We start from the raw sequence: 12,641 nt of genomic DNA, 5'->3' as shown, positions 1-12,641 counted from the left end.
ATATATATATATAACTCCTCTAAGAAAACTTTCGGCTGGCACCTCATAGTTCGAAGGAGATGCCACACTTGGTTTGTTACCTCAGGCGTTCGCTTTAGAGGACAACTCTAGTATGAACAGCCTGCATTGAATCTATTCTTTCAGGACACAGCAATAAAACTGATTATCCTAAATCCTTCCTGTACTGGAGGATCCTGGTGCTTTCAATCCTCGGAACAGTTGTTCAGATGTTCAACGGAAAGCTGAGGGGACTGCCTCTTATCAACTGCACCCCCACCCATGTGCTATCTGCAACGGACGGCTGCACAGTTCTCCTTCCTCAACAGTATTAGAACGGACCACACTCATCCAATATATGTAGTCAATCTGCACTCCACCATGAACCGCGGTGCCGTAAGTAGTTGAAAGGGAACAACTTTGATTAAAAACATATGCTGAGATGGAAAGCTCCAGTATTTAGTGCGCCTACCCTAGTTAGCAGTCACAGTACCAACGGTTCGTGTGATGCTGTTTGGGAGATGCGCACTATAAACCTGAGAAATCCCTTTAGAACTCAAAACACCCTAATTTAGTGTAATCGAGTTCTGCGTAACAGATTCTCACGATATCTTTGCAAATGAGTTAAGATATGATGACTTGGAAGGCCAATGCAAGCAATGGATACAGTGGAACCCTTCGACGAAACAAGACGAAATGCAAATCATCCCCAAGTGCGGAAGGCTCATTCATCTGAAGAGGTTTGGTGGGTGTACACCCAAATTCATGAGACAAATGAACGCGCTAAGGTCAAGCATGTCATACGATATGATTCAAGCGTATAGCATCGTTCAGTGAATTTAGGAGTTACAAAGTAAACGTGCCTGATTTTCGGGGTTCTTGTGTGGAGTATGTTGCCGCATCATCTCTAACAGCATATCTCGTTTAGTGGAAATTGCGTAAGAACAAGTCTTCCACAAACCTGACAGAACGACCAAAACTGTCATCACCAGTGCAGACTCATCATGTTAGGGGACGGTGGTATTTCATCAAATAGAATGTTGCGTTTCCAGCAAACTCAAAAGAAACTTCAATTCGTGTGTTTCCAACGCTATAGGACTCTACGGCAACGTAACATTGGTTGACTGTAGTACACAATGGGGACATTTTTAATATCCTTGAAAGTCGGTTCGGTTCGAACAATCAATTTAATATTTTTTTTTACTTAACAGTACGTATACTCCTGAAACAGATCCTTGTGCAAGCACTAAAAGACGGCCAGAGACAGAGATTGGGTGAAGTGCGATTGGTGTTTAAGGCAGAATCCGTCCCTTGTTCTTGTCCGTTCATTTTTCATTGGCTAAAAGCCTACAGAGAACTCAAAGGTTTTTTGGAGTGCGGAGTATCTCTGATTGAGGAGAATTACTACATTATACAAAAGTCATGACACCAGTGTGCCAAATTACATTGAATAGCTTCCTGAAAACTCTCCAACCTATTGTTTCAAAATCTTCGCTATGTTCGTAATCCCACCAAGAAAAAAAAAAAGCCCACGTTTTCCACAGATTCTTCGCTATTTCGCAATCCCACCAAGAAAAAAAAAAAACCCACGTTTTCCACAGATCATGGTCTAGATCAGATCTAAGGTTATAACTATCAGCCTGATGGATTTTCACCGGGATTCTAGGAGCTGCCTGCTAGGGAGATAAAGATCATTTTGAGGCAATCATGATTCAGAGTGGTAAACTCTTTCTTATGACGGTCAGTGCATAGCAGAAGAGAAAACCACCCTGCATAAACCTGCTGACATATGAAGATACTGTTCAGTACCAAAGTGCTATAGTAACCATGGCATCGAAAAAGCCTTAATTAATGGGCAAAACCCCAGAGCACTTTTTTTCTTGGGGGGGGGGGAGGTTGATAAAAATTTTTGTGCTGATGGACACAAACAATAGAAGGAATCCCTTCTGCCCATCGGAATGGACACCTTTCAGTAGCTAAGAAAACGCTCAAAGATTCTTCGAATGGATACCAACTTCTACTAGATAGAACGCCAACAACCAGCATATCTGCTTCAGGTGTGACTACCTAAGCCAACATTTGGGCGATGAGTTAGTGTTGGAACTGAATAGCACCGGTAGGCCGGGTTGTGAAGCCTTGCCACAGGGTTAGTTGAGGCAGCCATGGGATGTCAGAGAAGCTACAAAGGACGGCGTAGCTACCCATGATAAAGGAAATGAATATGATGTTGCTAGTCAAGCGGTGCTAACAAGTAGTGGGTAGAACACCGAATGGCTTGGGATATCTGCTCAGATGAAATGCTTTGTTACACTACAAGGTTTGTGTCAGAGGATGGGCTACCTGACCAGGGTTTAAGTGCTAAAACAGAATGAACGTGGGATTGTGATATAATCACATATCGGCAGTATACGTAAGGCCAACACAGGTGATCCGTACGAATGTCGTAAGTCCATCGGTGATGACAACGCCGTCCGATCAGGACGTCGAGTGAACATATCCACAGACTGAGACTTTGAAAAATTGTTGCGGTCAGGGGCGAAGTAACGATGTTTTGCGGGCCCGTGTTTCAGGTTATCAATTGCCAATTAGATCAAGTATCTAGGAGTGATAAAAAAGAGTGGCCTGTTAGGGTCGAGTAAGTCAATAGACCGTTTCATGGGTGCTTGACATGTTCACCCCAACAGTGTGGCGAGCATACCGTACAAAATCCTCTTCTCTCACAAAATAAGAAATGATGTTATCACGATATTCGCTTAGCACGAAAAGGATGTGAGATCAGTCAACTGCTTCCGGACGAGATCCTTCGAAAGGAGCTACTCAGTGGTGATAGTCAAATTGGAGGGAGAACTTTTAGCGGTCACAAAAGCAGACGTTGCTACAGCTGTTCTCTTAACAGAAATGAAACACTAGATCCGGTCAGGTTATGTTGTAACCCTCTGCTTATAACGCCTTTACCGTTTGCACTCGAACGATCAGTGCTCCACAAAAAGGGTCTCTCAAAAGGTAACAAAACCAGCATTTGCACCAGACGTAATTTGGAATCTATACTTTCATCATTACTGCTAGCCTCAACAAAGTTCTTCTGAATGCTTCAACACATGGAGTTTGAGATACTGGACGATTCTTATTGGAACGTTACATCACGTTGAACTACAGTAGTCCGCGTGCCGTAACTTGAACGGGCAGTTTCCTATGTATACACGGATTTACAACACCATTATGGCACGTCCACGTGCGTGTGTATGCACGTCTCCAAATCTGCTAATCGTATTCCCAATGATTATCAGTTAAAAGTATCACAACTGTTCACAGGTTCCTAGGCACACCAAATAAGTTTCCAAAGGTAGAATGATCAGAGGCAAGACAGAAGCCAAACACAATATGAACTGGCCCACGGAATATGAGCCCACTCAATCCGCTTGCTCGAGAACGGATGAGGCCCCGGCTTCACCTTTGTTAATGGGGAAGAATAACAATGTACAAACGGCTTACTGTCAGTTGAGACAAGTCTACCTTACTTTATCGAAGGTATCTAAGTTATTGTCAACATTACTTAATCATATCATTTGTTTGATAACCACGCTGCTTGCACAGTGCAATAGCCGAGAGCAGTGCTTCAAGGGCCTGGATAGTGCCAGACTCAGACCGCCACGGAATTTCCACATAGATATAATTTGATGACATGTCCTGGATGCCCATGTTCAGGCGAACTATGATGACGTAGTTCAGCAGTGTGTTCGCTTCTCTCGAGATGCAGTTGTGCCATTCTAGGTACTCATCCTCCGAAGAGATCAGTCGTGTTTGGCCCTTCCACTAGTTTGAGTCCAGACAATACCACTTTGATTGGTCCCCACAAGTGACCTCTGCAAAGAGCTCCACGTACAAAAGTTATGTACGACGAATGTAAACAATGTTCTTATGTTCTAAGCACTCGGAAACAGAACCGGCTATAATGGGGTTGTTAAGAGGCTCACTCGATATCATAATATAAGAAAACCCGGTGCATTTATTGGCATCTTGGTCTCTGTTGGGAAGAGCAATTCGAACCACGAGGACATTTGGAAGTCTGCAAGTCGGATTTCACGGCACCGCGCCGACAGTTTTGATTGAAGGTGCTCCACTGAGATCGATCAATCTATCCATAGACCTTCTTCTAGGTGGCTACTCTCCTCAGAGAAAGCGTTTCATCATTCTTCGTTGCCGATTGTTCGACATTAACTATTGCACATCAGAAATACATAACTCAATCAGACAACCGCTAAATATGCGCCATCAAGGATCAGTTTCGAAGAAGCTTAACGAGGATAGTATATGCATTTTTGTTTTCTAGACAAGCGACGTAATCTTACAAGTTGCTGGCCACGGATGGTGCCAACTGATGAACCCAGACCTGAGTCAAAGACGAGAAGAGTGCGGTATAATGGAGAAGAATACTGTACTAGAACCATTGAGGGTGCCATCACATAATGAGTCATGTCCTCTTGCCCTAGCATTCAATCAACTTATCCAACCACGCACAATCCATTAAGAAATGTCCCGCAGATGGACAAAGTCACACAAAAACAAGCAATAGCACGCTCTGTCCAGAGCGTAAATAGTATCTGCTTTGCACGATACATACGAAAAACCCATGTGAATAATAGGAAATAACAAGTCATGTGGAATCGAGACCACTGAAAATCGATTATTCACGTCAGTGTGGTCTAATGGAAGCGACGCACGACTCTGATTGGTTCCGAACTCGCGTGCCGGCACCACAGTGACTCGGAGTCATCGGGATCTCGTTGACCAACTGGAGCAAATGTTCTGTGATTAGATCAACGCCAACCGTATTGTCCGGTGCTCGGGGCAATATTACATCGGCGTACTTTTTGGTCTGTCGGAATATTGGTGGGGACAAGGCGGAAGAATGAAACAGATTGCGTGCTGACTTGGGAGGATTATGATCAAAAAAATAATCACAAAGTGGGCAGACAATAAAGTTCACCATTAATCTGTGGAGTTGATGAAGGCAAACAGAGATACAATGGCTAACAGATCGGTGGTCAACCAATCGATTGTGCGATGGGCAACTGCATATGTCAGCGTACAATCGATTTCGCCCTTTCACGTCAAGCTAATCGCATTTTTTTGGCTTTCGGCCATCAAATTTCATGTTTGGATATGTGCAGCAACAACTACGCCCAGTACACTGTTCCAACGGAAGGGTTAAATCCCGTCGTAATCTAGGATTCCAATTTTCGGTGAAGAAGAGTCAATCTACTGCCGCAAGCGAGGTGACACTGGAGTTTCCTGTGGATCCGAAGGCCAGAATGCTGGTTTTATTACCAGCAAGACTAAAAGAAATGCCAGATTATAGAGCCTGTAGTTGAATACAAGCCTGTTAGTTACCTCCAGGTCCTGATTATCAAGGATAGCAACCTAGAACACTAAAACAAAGTCTCGAACTTTCCATATATTTATATCCAGGAGGTTTGTGTAACCGTTTATCATTCGGAGAGATCAAAATAACGATTCCTCAACTTTTGGCGAAACTTACGCAACTGACTGAGCGTCGTTCTCTGAGTACAGAGCTGCATGTACTTCGCGTCAGTAGATTACAGCAAAACAGAGAACATGACGTGGGCTATGCTAGCAAATTGCAACAATCAAAAGAGCAAAGTCCATGCTGGATATTTGCATATTCAGACAAACACGCGTGACTGAACCCAACGACATAGAACAGTCTTGAGGACAAAGAATATAGCTGGCTCGATAGTTAGAGTGACGACTTGTTTCAAGTCCGGCTTCTGGTGTTTACCACCTAAAAAACCTGAGGTGTGAGTTCCAACTTGGTGTAAAAACCTGGGGCACTGTGTTGGGAAAAACTTACTGGGCACTAACAGGGAATTACTAAGATAATCAATAGAAGGGAAGTTTCAAGCGACTTTGAAACTGCATAGTTTCGGCACTAGTTCTGAGCCAAAAGGTGGTAGCTGAAATGGCGTACAAAGTGGGGCGATTGGGGCAAGTCAACAGACAGCCATGTAACTTTGCGGGCGTTTGGCACGACCGCGTTCTCATTTAACATTTTCGTGATTATTTCTTCGCTTGGCCTGAGACGTTTCAAGATACGGTTGCCCATAAAGGCCATAGCGTTCCAACCAGATTGTCTGAGTAATTGTGTAGACATTCAGTGTTCATATCTGGTTAAAAGAAGGCCCTTCTCGGTATCACACTGATGTGGTTTTTCACTACAACAAACTACTATGAAAAGGCAAAATGGCTGTGTGGATATTGAGCACACTGGTGTTCCACTCTACAACGTGATGAGCCTGGAAAATAGGTCACCCTACTTGATGTCGGAAGCCTTGTTTCAGATTCATCGGGCGATTTCTTCTCATCGACGTCATCTTGATGCATAACTTCTGCGGTTTCAGACCTCTTCACAACTTATAACTAAAGTAACTTCTGAAAATATCAAGAAAACGAGCTTCATTAAACCATGGCAACAAATTTCTCGATAGTTCGACTTGGCCTTGCTGCAGACAGTAGCACTCAGAAGGTCTTGATCGCGATGAGATATGACAACAAAAGATCACACCGGTCAAACTAAGACTAGATTGTAACTATGGACGTACTGTCCCAGATACATTTGCTCCAAACTATGAAATCCAACATACCAGGAAGGATAAAACAACCTGCTACCTAAAAGATGTATCTGAGCATTAATATGGTGTTAGCGACCTGTAATATGCGTGGGGAACCCATAGGAGGAAAATTGTTGGGCAATGTGCTTGCATGAAAACTGCATCTCTCAAGAACAAGTATGACCAACTTTCTGGTAGAATGTCATAGACCAACTTCCGAAGAAACAAATCATAAACGAGATGGAATCCGTTGAGTCTCCTGTACGAAGCAAATTGGTGTGAAAATGAGTGCACTTCGCAAATTTGGGTTCAAGTAGAACGAAGGTTGGCGGGAACTCAAGGATTGTACCTGATTGATGAGACCCAAGCTGGTCGTACGCTGTCGAAGAGTTTTCAGCAACCTTACGAGTAGTGTATTACGTCTGTGCAATGTACGGTGATATCTCGAATATCACACCAACAGAAACGTGGGGCGGGTGGGTGCACCACATTCAGTTGAAGAAAATCACAAACGAGAGATTAAGCCGTGTTTCAGGTGTCTCCCATGAAAACCAAATTGGTATGAAAGCGAGTATACCTGTCGAATAACGATTCAACTTATTGTGTTTGAAAATTTTGTAATCTGCGCACGATTTTGGATGTGGAAAATCCTCAAAAACCCTTGAATCTGGGCTTTTTTGATGGCCGGAGGTAGTAGATCATCCTCCGTGAGGATATATCGTTGTGCTATGCAGAAGAAACTTCTTAGTTTTTCGACCCACAACTTAGTCACAGTTCCCGAAAACGGTCCTTCCTGACTTGTGGGCGCTTGGTTCAACTGTAACGCCATTTTTGTGCCGAGCTGCCATGTCACCCGAAGAAAGCATGAAATCCGAGATACTGCCAGAATGTCCGAGTCTAGAGAGGAGCAGTCGAGATGCAGAAGTCGGGTTCGAACCATGGACGTTCCGGTCAGTAAGTTCGCGCCTTAAACACCGAGTCATCTCGAGCTCAGGCATGCAGCCAAGCAGGCGCTAGACCTTGTCTTCAAGGGACAGAGAAGATACCCTGAAAGGTTTTACTCGGGACTTTCGTGTTCATACTTGAAGTGAATTGGCATTTCTCCTCAATAAGTCAGACGCTTTGCATACTGGAAACACTCACGCAAAAAACGTGTACAGCTTGCGGCAAATCGCACTTGATACCATGTAAAGGCGAAAACAATCTGCGTTTATATAATGCGGATGAGATATACTGGGTACCGCCACTAAACGATAATTAAATTAGCTAGTACAACAATGGTCACCGTACGACCCGCTGCGACAGCGAGAGGATATGTGAAATCTACGTTGAGCTAAGATCCGGCCTAGTGGTTACTCACAAAGGTGAGGTTGAACGACATAGCTGCTCTTCTCAAGAGCTTAGCGGCGTTCGCTATCCCGTTTGCTCGATAGAGCTGATGATTCGCAACCCTTATGGAACACACTCATTTACGAGCTAATGGTAGTGTCCCTTGACCGAAACAGAAAGTCGTCCCCAAATCTGATGGGAGTTTCAGTGATAAAGTCATGTAGAATGCAACAAACGATTATTTCCTAAACAGATATCCACGTGTTACTGAAGGTTCTTAATTGACAGCAGAGTTCCTGATATCCTGCGAGAGAAGTATTGCATTGGAGATCACTTAGTTTGAAGTGATTGCTCCGACATTGATTTGCAAAACATGAGCCTTGGGCAAGAAAACTATGAATGAATACCACTCACCGGAAGACAGAACTCTTCAAATGCGGGTTTCACATACTTGAAATAGGTATCCAAGACGAGTTCAAGCGATCGACCTTTGCGAGAAACATCGTGAAGAACTAAAGCAACAGTGTATGGGAAAAAGGCGAGGTGGATTTACCTTTTCTACACAACCGGGTATCTGCATCGGATTCGATGAAGATCTTCAGATGTAACATATCACGTATCTCCTTTTGATAAAAAGTCAATATCCCTTCAACAATAACTACGTCGACGTCTGCCGGGATATGTTGAGTGGTGATGGGTTTACTACAATTGAGAACAAAAATGACACAACAGAAGCAGCAGTAGCATACTCTGGAGCTTCAGAATAGTCACGACATACGATCGTGACCGCCTCATGGCGCTTTATTTTACCCAGCACTTCTAGCAGGTATTTGAAGTCGAACGAGTCTGAAAAACAGAATCGAATGGTAATCATAGGGTGGAAATAATTCTGACCATCAAAGTGCACAAGAAAATAGTCAGCAACGAATCGATAAGGTTTGGGATACACAAAGGTGTATTCAGGGCACATATCGAACGAGTAACAGTCAAAATACAAAAGGTATGCGGAATGCAACGGCTAGACACAAAGGTACAACGCGATGCTGTCCCGAGACAGTACCCAGTACGCACACATTTGTCTCGGTATGTCGGATAAACAACTGAATTCGAAAGGCTTACAAAATCACCAAAACGTGTGAACAGCTGAACATTCTAACAACAATGGTCATTGAGTTTGCGCAAAAAGGGCTAACTACCCGGAATAGTGTGCGCAGATGCCACTGGGCCAGTTGGATAGCTAAGTGACCGGAAAACAACCACGCCACCAGTTCTGTCTCAGTGAAACTTCTAGTTATGCACAAACTCCACGAATGAGTAGGTACAGTTCAAGGATTAGAAACCTGAGCTCCTAACAAGTGATTTGATCAAGGAAGGAATAAGACTGAAGAAAATTCAAAGAGGAGATGGAGTACGTGTTTCAGCCCTAGTTTTGTTGTCATTGAAGACGAAGATGATGATGAACGACAAAGAAGACAGAGTCATAGTGGACTATCGATAAGATTCCACCACGGAAACATGAATAATCAAGTTATATCGAAGCTAGACGGTAAAAATAGGCAAACCTGAACGCAAATTTGGGTTATTTTTACGGTCCAGTTAATCTTGAATAATTATTGGTGATCGTCGAACGTATGAATACAGACTGTCCTTTACCCTGACCCATGTGGTCGATGGGCAAACAGATAGACGACTGTTGCGGATATAGCCGAAATGGCTACCCATTCAGTTGGATTTTGTGAGGTTTCAGGGGAGTTTCAATAGAGGTGGAAGCAGTGCTACTTTGAAAAATCACAGTCCAATTTTCGCCTATCGGCAGGTGAGTACCTGAAGATTTCGTCACTAGATTGTCGTTCGAGAAATCGGACACACCAATCACGTCGATTAAGTGCAAACAAGCTCGCAGGTTCTGACATGATAATCCAGGAGCGTCTAGCGTGGGCTCGCTGGCCTCACATGCCAGACACCCGGAATTCAGATCCCAACACGGCCAAGAATATGCACTGTTGAGGAGCCCCAACAAGAGCGAAATCTCAGTCCCGTGCTTCCCTCTTTGATTTCGACACCGTAGAATGTTTCCCCTGGAGAGGAGGAGGACTGTTCAGACAAGGATTATGCGAATGTAGATTTCGTTTTTGGTTGACTCGCAAAACTTTAGATTGAGACAATCACTAGATCATCGATGTACACGTTGATGTTAGTCTGCAGTCGAATTCCAATTGTCTTTGGTTTCAGGTGCTACATTACTCCTCCCTCAAAAAGGGGACCCTCCCACTGAAGTGACCGGGATGGCACGGAATTTCTTCCAGTGTCTCGGGGAAACGTTCTCCGGAGACGAGGATACGTTTTTGGGCCCAGAAACGGGCAGATTACTCCCCAAGAGGAAACATCAATGTTGCTCTAGGCCACTGACACAGATGGACGATAAACGACTGAGTTTATACGTACTACAGAAACACCACCCCGCTGCAACGGTAACATAGCCTAAAATAAACACAACACTATTAGCTGAAAAATGTCGTAGCTGAAGGTAGTGTTGCTAAGTGTTGGCTGAAGTAGTTAGAGCGCGAACTTACTGACTGAGAGGTCCGTGGTTCGAACTCGACCTCCCCTGCCTAGGCTTGGGCAACCTGGCAGTATCCCAGCCCTCGTGCTTCCTTTGGGTGGCATAGCAGCCAGGCACCGAAATGATGTTACAGCTGAACGATTATTTTTATTTGTGTTGATAAAGCGCAGAATGAAGCAAGCTACCACAACTCGGAGTTGATCGAATTTTATGGTCATTGGTTTTTTTTGTTTTACCGTCCTTATTTGAGTTTCGCTAGGCGGCACATAGCCTGCTGATCCACAACGACTGTATGATAGCAACTGACGAGCGTTATGGAGGTTTATGACGTTACACTGTGGTTCTTAGTCACTCCAGCGGTGGCGAAAAACTTGATGTACATTGAAAAAGACGCTTAAAGCACCCCTACTAGTAAAACATCTCGGTACTTCCGGCGGTTTCCGAGTTCGGTGAGGAATTATTCGATGAATGTTCCAAAGGACATAAGTGATCAAACTGGTGAAGAGGTGAACACCGTACCTGTTGCATTCGCGGTAAATAGACTGGGTGTATTTCTTTACGTCTGGGTATTCACTACTGATCGTCAGCAACCTCCAACATAATTTCAGCTGACCCACCTTTAAAAGTATTTTTGAAGGATTGGAACCACCGGGGTTCCCGACCGTTTCTCCGTGACCATAGCGTTCCCCATCCGACCCTGAAGGTTAAATCTTCGGCGTACGGAACATCGCAAAACAGAAAATACTAGTCTGAACTAGAAGTTACAGCAGGTGCACCGATGCTACACACCCAATGGTCTTGATAGGGATAAAGGGATCCTGGGTGACAATGGTATAAGTAAATAAGCACAAGCGAATCGAAGCGAGCATAGTTTGTTGCATTGTTTAGATCTAAGAACAAAGGAAACTAAGACACTAGAGACAACCAGCATTTATAGGTGCAAAAGTGACCAACTTACTCGGGTGTGCATAATCGAAAACACCTCTTTCATCAAGCAACCGTTCTTCCGGAGATAGCTCGCGATAAAATGCAGACAACGATAAGATAACTGCAACTTTTCCATTGGACTTTTTACTCAACACCTCCTGGATCTTGCGACAGGCTTCACTCTAACATCGGACTGAAAACCAGTCAATATGAGTACCTTTCCAGAGGCAGAGCCACCACTTATGCCGATGAAAAGCGGTTTGGAAAACTTCGCCACGATCATACCGACTAGGAATGTGGAGTAGAGAAAAAACGGTGACACGGATACACAAGGTGGAATGCATGCTGTCAGAAAATGGAATCGACTGAGTTTGTCTCAACGACTTTACGGACCTTAAGACCAAAAGACGAACAATCCCAACATATCCACCCGACATTACTATTACTCATAAAGGATCGCTGCTACTGACATAAACGCCATTTTCGAACACTGATGCTGCAACTTTATCCAAAACATGATCATTTGTTTGGTGGTAGTATGAATGCGACATGCGTTCTTGGGTCCTCCTGTCTTATAATCCCGAGATAAGCTGACGGCATTTTAGCTACCTTTCCACGGTAGGTGCCAGAGATCAATTTGACATCGCTGCTTCACAATCTGTGTGATCAATCACTTTATTAGGTTCTTATAGAAGTAACTGTCGATCAACTGAATGTTCGACTTCCACTCACAACTCAAAGCTGTTCACGAACAGCGGTCATAACGAGCCGAGTTCCCCAAAACTGCTTACTGACGTGAAGGGTGGATGACACAGAATCGCTTAGCCCGGCGCTTTCTGCTGCTGAGATCTCAGCTGGCTAACCCTTATGACGCCATCATTGACACAAAGATCAGCAACTATGTATGGATCGGATCATTGGTTCCATCTCTACAAGTTATTGAATAAAAAGAGTACAATCTAAAGGTTCGGAAGTCTACAAGTATTGCATTATGCAGCTCAGTTCACTTCGTCCATACTGACAAATGTAATGAAATTTAGTTAATTCCAGCTGCTACACTTCGCACGACAAGGATGGTGAGCATGAAGATGAGATCCCAAACGAGCGAGAGCACTTGTCAGTGGATCATACCTCTGCAGACATAACCAAGGGCGACAGTTTGGCAATTACTATAGTCTTCCTGATTCGGGACATCA

At 44.0% G+C, this 12,641-nt stretch overlaps 1 protein-coding gene across 1 annotated transcript; it reads right to left on the bottom strand.

The window, feature by feature from the left end:
• Positions 1-4,416: 4,416 nt before the first annotated feature.
• Positions 4,417-11,733, bottom strand: T265_12514 (hypothetical protein; the record flags this gene model as incomplete). Its single annotated transcript, XM_009164150.1, has 6 exons — positions 4,417-4,873; positions 8,370-8,467; positions 8,509-8,657; positions 8,705-8,801; positions 11,477-11,627; positions 11,663-11,733. 6 exons carry the CDS (start codon positions 11,726-11,728, stop codon positions 4,691-4,693), a joined length of 744 nt encoding a protein of 247 aa, XP_009162414.1.
• Positions 11,734-12,641: the final 908 nt, after the last annotated feature.

Source organism: Opisthorchis viverrini (assembly GCF_000715545.1).
Source record: "Opisthorchis viverrini unplaced genomic scaffold opera_v5_3, whole genome shotgun sequence".
In the NCBI taxonomy this organism is placed as follows: domain Eukaryota; kingdom Metazoa; phylum Platyhelminthes; class Trematoda; order Opisthorchiida; family Opisthorchiidae; genus Opisthorchis; species Opisthorchis viverrini.
Note: the sequence above shows the minus strand (reverse complement) of the source record. Positions and strands in the feature narration are given on the sequence as shown.